This window comes from Microcaecilia unicolor, chromosome 7, assembly GCF_901765095.1.
Source record: "Microcaecilia unicolor chromosome 7, aMicUni1.1, whole genome shotgun sequence".
In the NCBI taxonomy this organism is placed as follows: Eukaryota; Metazoa; Chordata; class Amphibia; order Gymnophiona; family Siphonopidae; genus Microcaecilia; species Microcaecilia unicolor.
Genome location: NC_044037.1, coordinates 178159515 through 178178093, shown reverse-complemented (window position 1 = coordinate 178178093; position 18579 = coordinate 178159515). Strand labels below are relative to the sequence as shown.

Genomic DNA, 18579 nt, shown 5'->3' with positions numbered 1-18579 from the left:
TCTCTCTGGTGTCAGGCCCCCCCCCCCCTCTCTCTCTGGTGTCTGAGCGTTACTGTGCAGGACGCTGAGCTCTGGCTGTGCATCAAGGAACTGACCAATCCTATTTAATAGAATGCACCTCCAACATTCTGAAGCCGAGAAACCTCGTGTGGTTGGTCACTTCTGCTTGTGACGAACCCGGAAGTACGTGATGTCAATTCAGGAGATGGATACAGAGAGCAGGAATGCCTCAGCCATGCAGTCAGCTTCAGAATGTTGGAGGAGCGTTTTATTATATAGGATACGCAGCAAAAAATATATCTAGTTGTAATTGCCCAAAAAGTGAAAGACAAGTATAAAAACAATCTTGAAGGACTCCCATATGAATGTAAGTCACATAGAGGGGCATAATCAAACGGGAGCGCCCATCTCTAAGGGCGCCCATTTCTGGAGACAGCCATCTTTTGTTTCAATAATACGGTCTGGGACGCCCAAATCTCAACATTTAGGTCAACCTTAGAGATGGTCGACCTAAATGTTGAGATAGCCGGACATAGAGATGGCCGGCCTCGGTTTTCGCCGATAATGGAAACCGAGGCCGTCCATCTCAAAACCGGCCAAATCCAAATCATTTGGTCATGGGAGGAGCCAGCATTTGTAGTGCACTGGTCCCCCTTCCATGCCAGGACACCAACCGGGCACCCTAGGGGGCACTGCAGTGGACTTCATTAATTGCTCCCAGGTACATAGCTCCCTTCCCTTGGGTGCTGAGCCCCCCAAATCCCCCCCCCCAAAACCCACTCCCCACAACTGTACACCACTACCACAGCCCTTATGGGTGAAGGGGGGCACCTACATGTGGATACAGTGGGTTTCGGGTGGGTTTTGGAGGGCTCACATTTACCACCACAAGTGTAACAGGTAGGGGGGTATGGGCCTGGGTCTGCCTACCTGAACTGCACGGCATTCTCTAAAACTGCTCCAGGGACCTGCATACTGCTGTCATGGAGCTGGGTATGACATTTGAGGCTGGCATAGAGGCTGGCAAAAAAATATTTTCAATTTTTTTTTTAGGGTGGGAGGGGGTTGGTGACCACTGGGGGAGTATGGAGAGATCAGCCCCGATTCCCTCCGGTGGTCATCTGGTTAGTTTGGGTACCTTTTCGAGGCTTGGTCGTGAAAAAAAAATGGACCAAGTAAAGTCGTCCAAATGCTCGTCAGGGATGCCCTTCTTTTTTCCATTATTGGCCGAGGACGCCCATATCTAAAACAGTTTTTTGCCAGCCTCTATGCCAGCCTCAAATGTCATACCCAGCTCCATGACAGCAGTATGCAGGTCCCTGGAGCAGTTTTTAGTGGGTGCAGTACACTTCAGGCAGGCAGACCCAGGCCCATCCCGCCCTACCTGTTACACTTGTGGTGGTAAATGTTCAGCCCTCCAACCCCCCCCCCCAAAACCCACTGTACCCACATGTAGGTGCCCCCTTCACCCCTTAGGGCTATGGTAGTGGTGTACAGTTGTGGGGAGTGGGGGGGTTGGGGTGCTCAGCACCGAAGGTAAGGGAGCTATGCACCCGGGAGCAATTTGTGAAGTCCACTGCAGTGCCCCCTAGGGTGTCCGGTTGGTGTCCTGGCATGTCAGGGGGACCAGTGCACTATGAATGCTGGCTCCTCCCATGACCAAATAGCTTGGATTTGGTCATTTTTGAGATGGGCGTCCTTGGTTTCCATTAACGCCGAAAACCGGGGATGACCATCTCAAAAATGACCTAAGGACGACCATCTATAAGGTCGACCTAAATTACATGATTTGGGCGTCCCTGACCATATTATTGAAACGAAAGATGGACATAACAACTTGGGCGCCCCGTTCGATTATGTCCCTCCACATCTGTAACTAGTACTGTTTTTAGTAGTAGTATAGCCAGACCAATCTTTTGTGTGCCTATAATGCTAGAACCAAAACAAACTTAACATAGGCAAATGTGGCACCCTAACCCAGCCCCTCATCCCACTCAAACCATATAGCAAATAACAACACATACACTTTGTAGATTAAATGGGCAACAACTTGTCCGCAGCTTCATTGTAAAGACATGGCTGTATTCAAACACAACAACAGCCAAACAGGATACCTGAGCCACTCATAAGCTCCTAGAAACTACAAGTAATGCACCCAGTCCGCCGCCATTAACAAGACTGATCAATGCGCTAAACACTATACCCAGGGTGCCCCGCCATGCAGCAAGGTGCACCCAACCCAGGTGCAGTGAACCCAGCTGCACCAGTCATAGCTTCATGAATTAGCACTACTCTACTCATCCAGGCTTGGGTATTCCTGCCCTCCAAGCTGTGACATGCACAAATGGAAAACTTTAAACAAGCAATGAGCGGATGGGAGGGTAGGCAGCTCTTTTTCCTGCCCTCATGAGCAAAAGAGGGATCATGTCTTGCACTTGGGGTTTTAAGCCCCTGCTTCGCATTCCTCCTATCCTATCAGGGAGCCTGGCTTTGGCGCGAAAGCTGCTTTACGGCCGCCAGGCTTCCCCATCGCTTAGCAACAACCCCCACCGCTGGGGTCACAGGTGCACAGCACCATGTTAATGTCAGCTCTGTGCACTTCAGGCCTTCGCCTCGTTTCATCATGGATGCTATTGCAAAGCATGCTGGACTCATGACACTGCATCTTTGCCAGCACCCAAAGTGTGAAAACATAAAGAACTATTGTTCATTGTTTGCTGCTATGGATATGCCATGAGACCACTAGGAAGACCTTGGAGAATGCAACAGTGTTGCCCTCATCTTCAGCCTGTCTTAGTACCCATGCATTCCTCAGCTAGCTGCTTTCTCTTTCTCATCACTGAGAATACTGCACACATGATAGCAACTGCCTGATTTACTATGCTACCTGCAGTGAGCTCCACTTCACCCAATCATAGAGAGACAGTGTTCAGTGATACATGTATGGCACTGATAAGACAGAGAGAGAGAGAGAGAGAGACTGCTAATTACTTGACTGCAGAGAAGACTCAATGCTTCTACTACTACTACTACTTAGCATTTCTATAGCTCTAGACCTTGCTTTCTCTTCCAACAGGTGGTAAAGGTGGTTAGTTTAGTGGGGTTTAAAAAGGGTCTGGACGGCTTACTAAAGGAAAAGTCCATAGACCGTTATTAAATTGACTTGGGGAAAATCCACTGCTTATTTCTGGGATAAGCAGCATAAAATGTATTGAGCTTTTTAGTGGTCTTGCCAGGTATTTGTGACCTGGATTGGCCACTGTTGGAAACAGGATGCCGGGCTTGATGTACCTTTGGTCTGTCCCAGTGTGGCAATACTTATGTACAATAGCACTTCTCCACCTACCATACACAAAACCCAGCATACATAATTACTGTATACTTCAACTGACCTGATATATCTGGGTATTTTGCTGGATGATTTCTTGGAATCCTTCTAATGCACTTAAGTCTTTCACCGATATTTCATTGTGACTAATGCCCTGAAAAAATCAGTTTAGGAATGAGAAAATCAATCATTTTTAATCTAAAGTTTATTTCTATAAGTTTAAGATTAATCATAAATAAATACTTCTTAAAGAAAATGTACATCCAAATCTTATAATGGAGTAATATGATTTATTTTTATTTTTCAATGATTGCTATTACATGAAAGAAACAATAAATAAAGCAAAGTAAGGTTGCTACTTAAAGTAAAAGATATTCAACTGTTATTTTTTTTAATGGCTGACATTTTAGGATGCAAAGAAATCACATCACATTGATGAATAATTGGATTGCAATTTGCAAACCACTATGACTAATCATGAAATTGGAAATTTATAGGCTTCCATGCTTTCTGTCTTACGATCTTAATTTAGATGGAGCACTATACACACTGCAAGAAAAGAATTTACCTCTTGTTTTAATTGTTGCAATATTTCTAAGTAGAATTTGAAGAGGAAGCTGATGGTTAGAGTTCTTCTGTATTCCACCATCCCACCTGGCGCTGAGCCTGGGAGGGCAACTTCATCAAGGATTTGTCTGCAGGCTTCATTCAGCATCTCCTCATTCCAATGGCTAAAAAGAAATATGAATTTTAATAAAAATATTAAAAAACTTTATCCAAAAAAGTGAAATGCAATATATAACAAAATATAAAACAAAATATAACAGTTTACAAGTTACAGTAGAAGGACTAATCATGATAAACTCAGCCATACCATCCTTTCAGCCTCTGACAGGTTTTCTTTGCACACACTGTGCTGCGGCCAACACCTCCAAAGAAAATGTTAACATCCTGAATGATGTCTGTGCCCTCTTTGAAGAGGACTCTCATTCCAGCATTGACAATGGGTAGGGCATTTATCCGACGTGGGGCCTGTCTGAATGCGTACACAAACTCCCACTGTTAAATATAAAATAAAATGTTAAATACCTTGAAAGATGCATAAACGTTTTAAATAAGTTTGTGCAAATTAGCTACATTCTGCGGATTTCTGTTCTATAATACTAGACATTCCCAATTTAGTGTACATTAAAGAAGCTTTTACTGGTCTAAAATTCAGCCTATTAGGTCAGATTCATCAGCTCATCAATATGACCATCATCAATGTGACCAGCATCCTAGAGGGAAAGGAGTAGTAGCTATCATTAGCCAGTTAAATAGTGCTGAATATCAGGCAGTATGTATATCTCAATCCTAAACAAAATATCCTTCCTTGAGAGGAAATAAGAGATACGGGAAGTGCTATGCAAGCAGGCACTAATCTACATGCCATGTGATCTTTGCTACCTCTCGATCCAGGCGTCTGGTTTTATTTGGCCAGATGGTTGGAGATAGAGGTAGCAAAAATCACGTTACATGTAGATTAGTGGCTGCTTGTGCAGCACTTCCCATTTCTACTTATTTGCACTCAAGGACGAATATTTTGTTTAGGACTGAGAAATACATAATCTCCAGCTTCAGTTTCCTCTTAGTCACAACTTTCTTCATAAGTCTGATTGGATTCCTGATGCAGGTGCCAACGCCGAAACACGGCCCATGTCAAGTCCCAAAGTTTGAATGTTTAGCACCTTGAACCCTCACATCTGTAAGTTATTTCAATAAAGGACTGTTTTAGACAACCAGGTTTCCTCTTCAACATAGTGTTTTGGTCTTTTCCACTGTGTTTCTCGTACTGTATAGTTTTTGGAGGTTAGTTCTTCCCTTGTTTCTGTGTTATGCATATGACAACACCAGAAAATACCACATAGGAGGTGTTTTTTATCCATAGGTAGGCATGGTCTAGGATACAGTCATGAATGAAAGGCGTTCCTCTTGTGTGTAGCACTAATAAGTGTTTTGTGTTTACTGAGCACCTGATTTACCAAAGAGATGCTTTCACTGCAAATAGGCAAGTCCATGATGATCAAGAGGACCTCTCTTACCTAGAGGACAACACCCAAGGCCCGTGATTCTCAATCTAGTCCATGGGATGTCCCAGCCCATCAGATTTCCAGGATATCAACAATGAATATGCATGAGATAGATTTACATGCAAATTAGGCATCACATGCAAACCTGTCTCATACATATGCATTGTGGATATCCTGAAAACCTGATTGGTTGAGAAATGTGTTGAGAACCCTTGCACCAGATTGCACTGATTTGTAGGTAAAAAGCTTTTTTGGTACCATCAAGTGAGGCATTCTGGAGTCATCACATATTCTGGGTCCCAACTGAGAATCTTCAGGATGTGGTATCCTAAACACATTGCTCTGCTTTCCCACTTCATTGCCCTGAGCTGCAACTACCTTCCTCCTTAGCAAATTACAGTGTTGAAGTCAGATCCTTGCTAAGGATATTTGGTGGGGGGAGGAGGAAGGGGGCTTAATATTCTGGTAAGAGAAAGGACAATGAAGGGAAATGAAAGAGCATCTAGCTTGTACATATCCCATCCATGCTCTCAGTAGCTTAAATATAGACTATAACTCTATTATAACAAACATTAACATGCTGAGTAACCATTTGAGCGACTTCTTTGCCCACAGAATAAGTATGAGGTGTGAGAATGACTTGAGAACTTTTCTAGTCGTATTTTGTATTTGTGTACTCTCTTACGTCACAAGCAGGCTACCCACTCAAGACATTATCCATTGCTTTTTGAATATCTTGGTGAAGATATTCTGTGTATCAGGCAAATTACAGTAGCACAATCTACCAATCCTGGCCCTTGCTGTTTTCATGCTTTGAAAAACAATGAAAATACTGATAATTTGGGCACGTTGTGAAACAAATTAGTCTCATTTAATGTGGATGCTTAATTATGCAATTAATTCCAGAAAAGAAACTAGTTTTACCTTTCTAGAATATGGAATGTGGACAGACAGTAAGATCTCATCTGATTTCAGGGCAGACTGTCCAAGCCCATCAAAAAATGTTTCATCTAGAGGAATCTGCCGTGTTCTTTCTGTTGAGAAAGGTTAGTTTCTTAAAAGTTGCATGTGGTGACATGCTATGAAATCTTTTTAAAACTGAGATATAGTTCTATATTTGCAAAATTAATCTTAACTTGAAAAATAAACCTGAGTCACCCAAAGGACAATTGTATTACTCTCACACAGACAATATACGCAGCTGTGCATATAGACAATAAAAATATCATATTTCCACTGCAGCTGTAACCCTACGATATGTCTTGTTTAGCCTATTTTATTGTAAGTGATATGAGTTTGCTTAAGCAAGTTACACCGCTCTTGTTAAGACATGTAATATGAGTATTGTGAGACCTTCTGCCACACATTCCTTTTTCTTACCATGCTATGTCCCACTATTTTCCTGAATACCCTCAATTTTGCTATTGAAACAGTTCCATTCCATTTCTAGCTCTTATATCCCGCTTAAATCCAACTGGAGTCAAAGCAGGTTACACTAATATTCAAATATTATTAAAAGATCTACGTATTCAGAAATATTTGTCAAAAAAATAAAGTTTTTAAAGATTGTCTAAATTGAAAATATGAATCAATATTTGAACAGGAATAGTGTTCCACAGTTTAGCAACAATATAACTAAAAGAGCTGTCATGGAAATGCTTAAATCGGATCCAACTGACAGCCAGAAAACCCAAATTGAGGGCCCTATTTACTAAGCCTAGCTAGAGGTGCACTAGTGTTTTTAGCGTGTGCTAAACGCTAAAGACACCCATAGGAATATATGGGTGTCTCAAGTGTTTAGCACATGCTAATTTTTAGCGCATCTTATTAAACAGGGCCCTTAGTAAATAATTGGATCAAGTTAAGTTAACAAAGATATATGATCCAAAGGACAATATCCATAAAAGATCTTATATGTCAAGCAAGTCACCTTAAAATCAACTCTGGCCCTTACAGGTAACCATTACAAGTCCCTCAAGAATGGGATAACATGATCAAACGTTTTCCAACAAAATGTCAGCCTAGCTGCACAATTCTGTAGAAGCTGCAATCATGACTGAAGGGTCTGATGGATACCAATATAAAGGGGTAATTTTACCAAGCTACGGGAAAAAGGGTCTTGGGCTAGTGGCGGGGGCTATTTTTCCTACGTGCCAGGGCCCTTTCTACCATAGCGGGAAAAAGCCCCCAGACACACATGGCCATGTTGTAAGATATCTCTTAACATGTGGCCATGTGGTAGGGAGCTCTTACTGCCACCCACTGAGGTGGTGATAAGGGCTCCCGCAGTAACCCGGTGGTAACCGGGCAGCTCATGGTAATGAACGATTACCACCGGGTTACTGCTGCACAAGTCATTTCCAGGGGTTTTCTTTTTTCCCTGGAAATGGCACACGCTCGGGGCAGGACTACTGCCGGTGGCTGCGTTGGGCCAGCAGTAGTCCCAGAAGAGTGAGCGGTAAGCCCACATTGGACTTACCGCTGCTCTGTAAAAGGGCCCCATAATGAACTGCAATAATCTATTTGAGGCAAAATAATCACTTGAACCAGTACCCTTAATTGTTCTGTTTTCCTGTCTTATCTAGATTGTAAGCTCTTTGAGCAGGGACTGTCTTTTTTGTGTATGGTGTACAGCACTGCGTATGCCTTGTAGCGCTATAGAAATGATAAATAGTAATAGCAGGGCTTTTTTTGAGGGGGGTACTTGGGGGTACTGAGTACCGGCACCTTTTCCACTGTCTGCTAAACCTGACCCATGGTTCTCATATTTTAATGAAAGAACTCAGGTTCTACATACAAATTCTGCCTTGTCATAGATTCTATGACTGGTTGCAGGGGTCCTGGCTATTGTGGGGTGAGTCCCTCAATGATCACTCCACCCCTGAAGGGTGGCCTGGCATTTGAGTACCGGCACCTTTTTTGCTAGACAAAATGTACTGAGTAGTAGTAGTACTCTAACCCCCCTGTTTACTAAGCTGCATGGCAATGCCGACACAGCTCGTTCAAAGTGAATGGGTTGGGTCAGCATTAGCGTACGGCTTCGGAAACAGAGGGGTAAATTGGTCAAGAAAAAAAGATGACCATATTGCACTAAGATGTCGCAACTTACAAAAAATCATTCTTGCTTAAACTTTTTGCTTGATGCTCCATTGATAGTTGCAAATCCAAAATGAAGTCAAGAACCCTAGATGAGTGTTTAAAACCCAAACAATCCCCTGTCTTAAGTATAATGCTCTTTGGAACATTTGCTAAGGAAGTGCCAAAGCATAACAATTTAGGGGGTCTTTTACTAAGGCGCGCTCACGTTTTTAGCGTGCGCTAAAATTGGGCACGCTAAACGTTAGAGATGCCCAAAGGAATGCATTGGCGTCTCTAACATTTAGCGCGCGTCTGTTTTTAGCATGAGCTAAAAACGTGAGTGCACCTTTTACCCCTTTAGTGTTTACTGTATTAAGTTTTAACAAATTCTGTGAAACCCAAGAATGTGCTTTCTCTATACAATCTATAATTAAACTCTCCATATTAATACCTTTAGATTCTAACAGCACTAAAATAAAAATATCATCCACATACGAACAAACATAAAACAATGATTTATTTATTTATTTTAGTTACATTTGTACCCCGCGATGATTTTCAGGCAACCCCCAGGGAACTCATAAAGTTGTTAAACAATATAGGTGAAAACAGTGAGCCCTGAGGGACACCATAGGTTGGGCTCTTGGTATTTGCCATTTACTATAGGCACATGGGAGGGGGGGGGAGGTAATTCTCTAAGGAAGATGACAACATTTAAGGTATCATGGAGGGGCATAATCAAAAGGGGCGCCCAAGTTTTTCTGAGGACGTCCTCGCAGCACGTCCCAGCAAAGTGGCGGGGAATTCTGTATTATCGAAACAAGATGGCCGTCCATCTTTCGTTTCAATAATACGGTCGGGGAAGCCCAAATCGCGAAATTTAGGTCGACCTTAGAGATGGTCATCACCGATTTTCAGCGATAATGGAAACCAAGGACGCCCATCTCAGAAACGACCAAATGCAAGCCATTTGGTCGTGGAAGGAGCCAGCATTCGTAGTGCACTGGTCCCCCTGACATGCCAAGACACCAACTGGGCACCCTAGAGGGCACTGCAGTGGACTTCATAAATTGCTCCCAGGTGTATAGCTCCCTTACCTTGGGTGCTGAGCCCCCCAACCCCCCCCCCCCACTCCCCACAACTGTACAACACTACCATAGCCCTAAGGAGTGAAGGGGGGCACCTACATGTGGGTACAGTGGGTTTCGGATGGGTTTTTTTAGGGCTCACATTTACCACCACAAGTGTAACAGGTAGGGGGGATGGGCCTGGGTCTGTCTGCCTGAAGTGCACTGCACCCACTAAAACTGCTCCAGGTACCTGCATACTGCTGTCATGGAGCTGGGTATGACATTTGAGGCTGGCATAGAGGTTGGCAAAAAATATTTTAAAAGTTTTTTTTAGGGTGGGAGGGGGTTAGTGACCACTGGGGGAGTAAGGGGAGGTCATCCTCGATTCCCTCCGGTGGTCATCTGGTCAGTTTAGGCACCTTTTTGAGGCTTGGTCGTAAGAAAAAATGGACCAAGTAAAGTCGCCCAAGTGCTTGTCAGGGATGCCCTTCTTTTTTCCATTATCGGTCGAGGACGCCCATATGTTAGGCACACCCCAGTCCCGCCTTCGCTATGCTTCCGGCACGTCCCCATGAACTTTGGTCGTCCCCGCGATGGAAAGCAGTTGAGGACGCCCAAAATCGGCTTTCGATTATGCCAATTTGGGCGACCCTGGGAGAAGGACGCCCATCTCCCAATTTGTATCAAAAGATGGGCGCCCTTCTCTTTCGAAAATAAGCCTGATAAGCACCTCTGTGCTTTTATAAAATAGACATCCAAGAACCAGCCCCTGCTCTGAAGTTGATGCAAATGTGTACATGAACGCTCCCTGTGTATTCACCTATTCTATAAAATACATGCATGCACTGCAACTTTGCCCCTGGTCCACTCAGACTATAAAAGAACCCCTATGTGCATAAATTAACCCAGGAAATTTGTGTGTAGTGTAGACAACAAGAAGTACAAACATAAGCACACACATTCCCTGGGGTAATTTTCAAAACTGACATGTACATATACATTTGTTTTGAAAATTTGCTGGTACTCACACAGGGAAAAGAATGTGCTTACTACACATGTGCTCAGTAAAATTACTCCCTTATAGCCGACCTGCCTGTCCAACTCTTATCTACCAGTATGTCATGATCCCAGCGCTTATAAAATAATCTCTCTTGGTTGCACAATAAGTTTTCTTTCACCATGACTGGTTCCCATTCATTCATTCTCTTTTTATCTCTCACCTTTGGATGCCAGAGTGAGGGTACAGTTGCTTACAGCTAGAATGGGATTCAGGTCAGACGTAGAACTTTTACTGATAATATTTCCCCCTAAAGACTGAAAGAAATTGTTATTCAGTGTGCTTCAACAACAGAATCATTTTCACACTATAATATATATTCGCCACCTTGGGTGAATCTCTTCATAAAGGCAGCCAATAAATCCCAATAAATATATTTTGTCACACTCTTGCAATAATCAACCACAGGTTTACTGTAAACTGCCTTGAATGTCTCGTGGTCAGAGGGGTGGTATATAAGGGGTTGATATTCAAAGGTACTTATCTGGAACGAACTGGTTCCTGCCCAGTTAAGTGCTTGTGAGAGAGATTTCCTCTGACCGCGTCGGCACTATGGGCCAGATTTTATATATGGCACCAAAAAAATCGGTGCTAAAAAAACCAAGCTTAGCACTATTCTATAAACCTTGCCTAAAGTTAGATGCGGTTTATAGAATATGCGTAGCACCTATCCCCATGACTAAAATTTAGTGTGTGTAATTTTAGGAACACTCACAACCTTCCCATGCCCCTCCCATAGCCACATCCCCTTTTGAGACCCACAGATTAAAATTTATGCACACTACTTCATAGAATACGCTTAGAAATTTGCACACATAAATTCTAATTAGTGCTAATTAGTGCCAATAATTGTTTGTTATTGGCCAATTATCGGCACCGATTGGCTTGTTAATCAATTAAGTTGCACGTGCAACTTAGTTGTCATATAGAATCCGGGCCTATCTGGATAATGCCGAAATTGTCTGTGGGTGGAGCTTGGGTAGAACCATCTGGTTAATGGCAATATTCAGCACTGCTACACAAATAACTATCCAGATAACTTAAAACTGGAAAAATTCTATTCTAAGTGCTATCCGGATAATGGCTGAATATTGCTACTATCCGGATAGTGGTGACAGCTCATCACCCTGTCCAGATATTCACTATCTGGATACTGCTGCTGAATATTTGGATTTTTTTTTTTGCCCATGGTAGCAGTCATCTTTAAAAAATGCTGACCACAGCAGGCTCAATATCGGAAAGGGAAAAGTCCTCTCTTTCATAGTATCTAGTTCAGTACTCCAAATGGCATGATCTCTACGGGACATTATACCCCAGCTACAAAATTTAGATTGAATACTCTCTGGGGTCAATACACAAAGGGGCTCATTTTCAAAGCACTTAGCCTTCCAGAGTTCCATAGAAACCTATGGCACTTTGGAAGGCTAAGTGCTTTGAAAAGTGATTTAACCAGCCAAAAATGGCTGCTGGCCGGTTCAAAAGCTTGTTTGGGGTTATCCACTGTCATCCTCTCGTAACCAATTAGTGCTGCTGAATACCACCACAGACTGCTAAACTGAAAGCCAGCTATTTTGTGGGTGGTTCGGAGCAGAGTCAGCAATTATACAGTTAAGTGCCAATTTTCAGCACTGCCTAAGAGTAGCGGTTAAATCAGACCACATAAAAGTCAGTCCCATCTTTATGTGCTGTCATTTATGCGGTTAAGTGCTGAATATCACATTTAACCACATAAGAGATAGCCAGCTGCATAAACCCGGATTTTCAATGCAGGTGCCTGGACATAGCCAAGCATTGAGAGGCCCTTTTACTATAGGGTTGGTACACGACAACCGGCTTGCGCAACCCAATCTGAAACTACTGCCAGGATACTGCAGGATCCCGGCTGTAGTTCCCACCCCCAGCGCACACCATTTCAGGTGCTACAAAAATATTTTCTATTTTTGAAGCGCTGGTGTTTACCTTGCGGTATTTGGGCAGTGCCGTGCCCTACCCAGTTATCGCTGGGTTAACGCAGGAACCCTTACCTGCGCTAACCCTCAATGGAGGTGGTAAGTGCTCCCCCTTGAAATGGCTACGCAGTAAGTCGCTCACTTACCACATGTTCATTTCTTTAAAAAACAAGAGACAGCCTTTTACCCACTGCGGTAAAAGGGGGCCTCAGCGTGCGTCAAAAACACATGTTGATGCTAGCGCAGGCCCCCTTTTACCACAGCTTAGTAAAAGACCCCTGAATATCCGTGAATGACACCACTGGTGGCTAAAAAAAATGCTTACCACCTCCAGCTGAATATCAACCCCTCTGATTTTATCTTTTGAACACACCAGTACTACATTTATGTAACTATCCAGCTTATTTTCGAAAGAGAAATACGCCCATATTTCGAACCAAATCGGGAGATAGGCGTTTTTCTCCCGTGGGTGACCAAATCGGTATAATCGAAAGCCGATTTTGGTCGTCTTCAACTGCACTCCGTTGCAGGAACGAACAAAGTTATCGGGGGCGTGTCGGAGGCATGGTGAAGGCGGGACTGGGGCGTGATTATTGGCTGAGGAGTGATGGGCGTCTTTAGCTGATAATCGAAACAAGAAGGGCGTTTTGGATGAGAATTTGGTCCGTTTTATTTGGACCCTTTTTTTCAGGTCTAAGTCCCAAAAAAGTGCCCCAACTGACCAGATGACCACCGCAGAGAATCGGGGATCACCTCCCCTGACTCCCCCAGTGGTCACTAACCCCATCCCACCAAAAATAACCCACTATACAAACTTTTTTCCCAGCCTGTATCCCAGCCTCAAATGCCGTACCCACCTCCATGACAGCAGAATGTGTTCTATCCTGTGACAGCCTTTCCCTGGTTCTGATGTGGCTCTCGGGTGAGTGTGACACCTTTTCTGTTAAGGGCACTACAGAGTCACATCAGCAATGCATTGTGGTGGGCTTAGGGTATTGGGCTCCGTGATTCCACTAGCTTGTGTTAAATGCTCACGATGTTGGTAGTTGGTAGGTTCTACTCCCATGGTGCTTTTCCCCCTGCTTACTGGGTCAGAGTGTGCCCTGTTTTGTTTCCGGTAGTCCATGAGGTAGTGGCCATTTTTGTAAGACACTTTTAGATCCCTTTCATGTGTTAGCCACGTTACAGAACTTAGTTCTTACCTTGAATGTTGCTGAAAGAGGGCATTGTACACCATTCTGCCAGCTCTGACCTACTGCTAATCTCAGTACCAGGGAGACTCTTTGCCAGTGGGGCACAACCTCTGATCTGCAGTTAACTGTGAGTAAACGTGCTTATTCCAATAAAGGACGTTTTCGGAGACATTAGTCTTCAGGTGGCCCAGCAGCAACAAGTCCTAGAGGCCTGCGTGTATGCAGGTCCCTGGAGCACTTTTAGTGGGTACCGCAGTGCACTTCAGGCAGGCGGACCCAGGCCCACCCCCCCCTACCTGTAACACTTGTGCTGGTAAATGGGAGGCCTCCAAAACCCACTGTACCCACATGTAGGTGCCCCCTTCACCCCTAAGAGCTATGGTAGTGTTGTACATTTGAGGGTAGTCGGTTTTAGGGGAGGGGGGTTGGGGGCTCAGCACCCGTGGTAAGGGACCTATGCATGTGGAAGCGTTGTCTGAAGTCCACCACACTGACCTCTAGGGTGTCCAGTTGGTGTCCTGGCATGTAAGGGGGGCGAGTGTACTACGAATCCTGGCCCCTCCAACGACCAAATAGCTTGGATTGGGATGTTTTTGAGCTGGGCGTTTTTAGTTTCCATTATCGCAAAAAAAAAAAAGAAATGCCCAGCTCGGAAACGACTAAATCCATGGCATTTTGATTCGTACAAACCGTATTTTCGAAACGAAAGGTGGACACCCATTTTTTTTCAAAAATACGGTCTGTCCCACCCCTTCACGTACCCATTCTCGGACATAGACGCCCATGGAGATGGGCGTTCGCGTTCGATTATGCCCCTCCACATGTAAACATTAAAAATCAATTTAAGAGTTGAAAGGGACCAAAAATGCTGGCACATTGAAAAAGAACAGTATTGCAGTGTCTCCCACATATTTACATATAAAACTGCACACAGCTCTCATACTTCCCAGTGCATTAATAGAAAACATACTGCCGTGTTTCTTATCTGTGGCCCAGCCAGGGTACTCAGCTGCTGTAGAAGCGCCCGCAAAATCTTGGTCTTCTCCTCAGGGAGTTTGGAAACTACTTCAGTCAGGGTATCTTTCACCAACGTCAGGCTAGAGGCAGCACCCACAGTTACTCCTAAAACCACATATACAGTTAAACAGCAGAAGATTCCCCAAGTAGCCAGAGAGAACACACATGCCATTTTTCTTGCTCTCGTAATTTTTTTCACACGGTTCTTTATGTTCTTTCTGTGTTTCTGTTTGTATGTCAGTGCTATTCATTTCACCCACATAGGTTTGGTTGTACTTATTATTGATTTTCCCCCAAACTGTGTCTTTTTGCATTTTTTGATGCTTTTTTAAAATTTGCTTTCTCTATTTTTTTCATTTCTCTTTTTTGCCTTTGAGTGCTTGCACATTCAATGCATTTTCACCATCATGGTTTTCACTTCTTATGGTTACTCTTTATGCGTGTAGCTGTAGGGGTATTTATCTGAGATCTCACCTTTGCTGGTTTTGGCCTATACAAGCCTGAACCATTCTTATAACAATGTGGATTCTGCAACCTGTGACCTGAATACATCTGTAACTAGTAGAATCCAGCTTTCTTGCAAAGCAAAAGTACTGTTGAGCCTTGCAAGGTTACTTCATCCAAGGACATATTCTTTGTTGCAAACTAGCACGTTATCTCCCTGGGAAGCTTGGAGGAGAAAAACATCCATGGCTCCAAAAAGTATCATGAGAGAGGGAGTTTGCATGCCATCTATAACAAAGGGTCTCTTCTTAACCATGAAGCTGGCTGGGCATTATGTCATCATATGTGATTGGTCCACAAGTATCATCTGACCGCTTGGATACCAGAGGTTTGGACTGAAGAAAGTTCAGTTAGAGAGGTGGTCGGAGGAAGAACACCGGAGTGAGACCACCAGAGTTGGGAGGAGGAAAAAGAAAAGAACACTAGAGGGAGAAACACGGGAGAAGTTGCAGGTGGATAGAAAGCTCTAATAAGAGCAAGAGACTGATTTTCCTGAACACCAGTGAACGGCATACCTTGTAACAAACTGACAAGGCCTGCTCAGCTTCAGCTTCAGGCCTTATCTAAGACTGTACCATTTGTATCCAGAATTCAACTCTTGGACCTATTCCTGGACTGAGACTCGCTGAGATTTCAGCTCGTCAGAGGAACTCCGCTTCTCTACCATTAGGAGTCTGGGTCAGACAGCCAGGTGAGATATCCGGATATATTACCTATAGCGGGGAATAGTTAGTCCTTAGTTTGTCTAGTACAGATAGGTTTACTTCAGGACTTCTGGACTGTGTAGTCAGCTGATCAGTGTGTTTTGCATAAGACGTGTGATAAGTTCTTATAACAATCATTAGGAATTCATGATTGTACTGGGTTGTGTAATCACTCCTTTAGTTAGTGCATTAGGATAATCAGATGGTAATATATTTTGGTGATAATCTAATTTTATAGCAAGTTATTTTTGTATTTTGTTTGGCACTTTGCTTCAGAACTATTTAAATACTGGTAAAAAAGGCCCGCTTCTGTTTTAAAGGAAACGGGCGCTAGCCAGGTTTTCCTCGGAGTGTGTATGTTTGAGAGAGTGTGTGTGAGAGTGACTGTGTGAGAGAGATTGAATGTGCGAGTGTGTGTGTGTGTGACAGAGAGTGAGTGAGACTGGGTGCGAGTGTGTGTGTGAGAATGAGTGTATGTGCCAGGGTCCCCCCTCCCTCCCAGTTCTCGGGTCGCCCCCCCCCCCCCGGGTCTGTCTCCCAGTTGCAGGGTCCCCCCCTCCCTCCCAGTTGCAGGGGGTCCCCCCTCCCTTCCTTCCTCCCTTTTTCCCAGTTGCAAGGTCCCCCCTTCCTCCCTTTTTCCCAGTTGCAGGGCCCTCCCTTTTTCCCAGTTGAAGGGTCCCCCCTCTCTCCCTCCCTCCCAGTTGCAGGGTCTGTCTGTCTCCCCCCTCCTTTTATCCTTCACGTTTTAAGGCAATGTCTATCCAGTTGAAACAGCTTTAGAATTGTTTCAGATGGAACAACAATTTAAAAACGACAATGTGAAGCAGCAGCTCCTAGGTTTGCTTGTTTTTTAGTGTATACCAATGACGGCTGCGTGGGGGAGTGGAAACAGAGATTAACCTATGGGCTTCCTTGCTTACTGTAGACTTGCTTGGCTCACTTCCACTCCTGTGTATTAAGCGTCCTGCAGCCTCATAGGTTTGCTTGCTTTGTTTTGATTGAATGGGAATGACGGCTGCGCTGGAGTCGGACCCGCTGCTCTTTCCCTCCCCCTCTTCCAATTCACCACTGGACCCCGTCCCGGACCCCCGCCCTGAGCCCTCACCCGCCTCCTCCCTCTTCGTCCTCTCCGAGAGTCCGAGCCCGGACTTGGAGAGGAGAGGGAGGGCAGCAGAATGGCGAGCGTGCGGCTGCGGCGAGTGTCCATCGTGGAGGAGGGTGGGTGAGGGGGACTGTGGGTGGGGGGACGGGGTCCAGCGGCGACTCGGGAGGGGGGAGGGAGAGAGCAGCGGGTCCAGTGGAGACTGGGAGGGAGCGGGGAGAGATGGTGGTGTCCAGCATTGACTCGGGGTCCAGGTGAGGGAGGGCGGATGGGGAGTCCAGGCAGGCAGCCGCAACGGGGACTCGGGTAGGAAGGCGGGGTCCAGCGGCGATTTTTTCTTGAGGGCAGCAGCCAGTCTCGTGCTTTGGGTGATGCGCGAGGGGGGGAGCTTCTGTTCCTGCTGCTGTGCATTCATTGGTTGGTTGTCATAAGCAACGTCAGTGTTGTGTACTGCACGAACCCCCACCTGTACCACAACACTTGTGTTGTGCTGATTCGCTGCTCCCTGCATCGTGGCTCCTCCCCCTCCCTTCTACTCATAGGAGCTGACTCTGTGGGTGCTATGGGTGCTTGAGCACCCCCAATATTGAGAAAATGTCTTCTATATGTCTAGGGAGGAGTTATTTCTACTGGGCATAGCACCCCCAATAATTTTGAAAAGTTGGCTCCCATGCTTCTACTGGCCAATCTGGTGTGAGATGTATGACGTCACTATTATCTACAGCATGAAGCAGACCACTTCCGACTCGGGGAGACACGGTTCCAGGCAGCGTCAGAACGTTGGAGGTGAGAATTATTATATAGGATATATATATATTTTTTTTCTTTACCTAATAAATAAATTAATATATATTCCTTCTGTGGCATGGTTCATTTCCTCACACAGCTAGCATGTCATATAGGCTATAGAAGTACCCCTCCCTAGACACGAGTTCATTTCATTGCTATCTGGTAATGTTATCTAATATATAAGTACCTCAGCTGCATACTCTACATAACCCCATTTATATATATATATTCATACATAATCAATTGTGCCTGTTCCATTTTTTTTTTTTTTTGCTTTAGGGAGATAGTTTTCTTTTTACAATTTGAGTCTGTGATTGATTACCACCCATTGCTGCTTTTATAGGTATGTTCTTATGTATATTTACTTTTACTTTTTGTTTTTATGTTCATGTAATCAATTTATTTATCAAGATATTCATTTGGTCAGATATGGAGTTTTCTTTTCATGGTTTTTATGCTTTTTATACCTTTTATATTTAATGTTGCCCTGTTGCTTATTTGCCCTTTTGCCTTGTTGCTTATTTACTCAACATTTTATACATACATTTAGGGACCCTTTATTAAGTGGCAGTAAGCCCACCGCGGGCTTACCACATGCCAATCTGGAGCTACTGCAGGGCCAATGCAGGCACTGGTGGTAATTCCACCCTCAGTGCACAGCACCTCAGTGGGTGGCAGTAAGTGCCCCCCCCCCCTCCGAATGGCCACTCAGTAAGAGC

The 18579-nt window shown here is 44.4% G+C and overlaps 1 protein-coding gene across 1 annotated transcript in view; it reads right to left on the bottom strand.

Annotated features, from left to right (window-relative positions):
- LOC115474517 (aldehyde oxidase 1-like) overlaps positions 1-18579 on the bottom strand; it is a 221257-nt gene that overhangs the window by 110944 nt on the left and 91734 nt on the right. The window contains exons 11-16 of the mRNA XM_030210007.1: positions 14715-14866; positions 10766-10859; positions 6322-6431; positions 4203-4387; positions 3897-4059; positions 3393-3482 (exon numbers count right to left, since the gene is read on the bottom strand). Of these exons, the coding sequence (XP_030065867.1) occupies positions 3393-3482; positions 3897-4059; positions 4203-4387; positions 6322-6431; positions 10766-10859; positions 14715-14866 (794 nt within the window). The remainder of the gene's footprint in view (positions 1-3392; positions 3483-3896; positions 4060-4202; positions 4388-6321; positions 6432-10765; positions 10860-14714; positions 14867-18579) is intronic.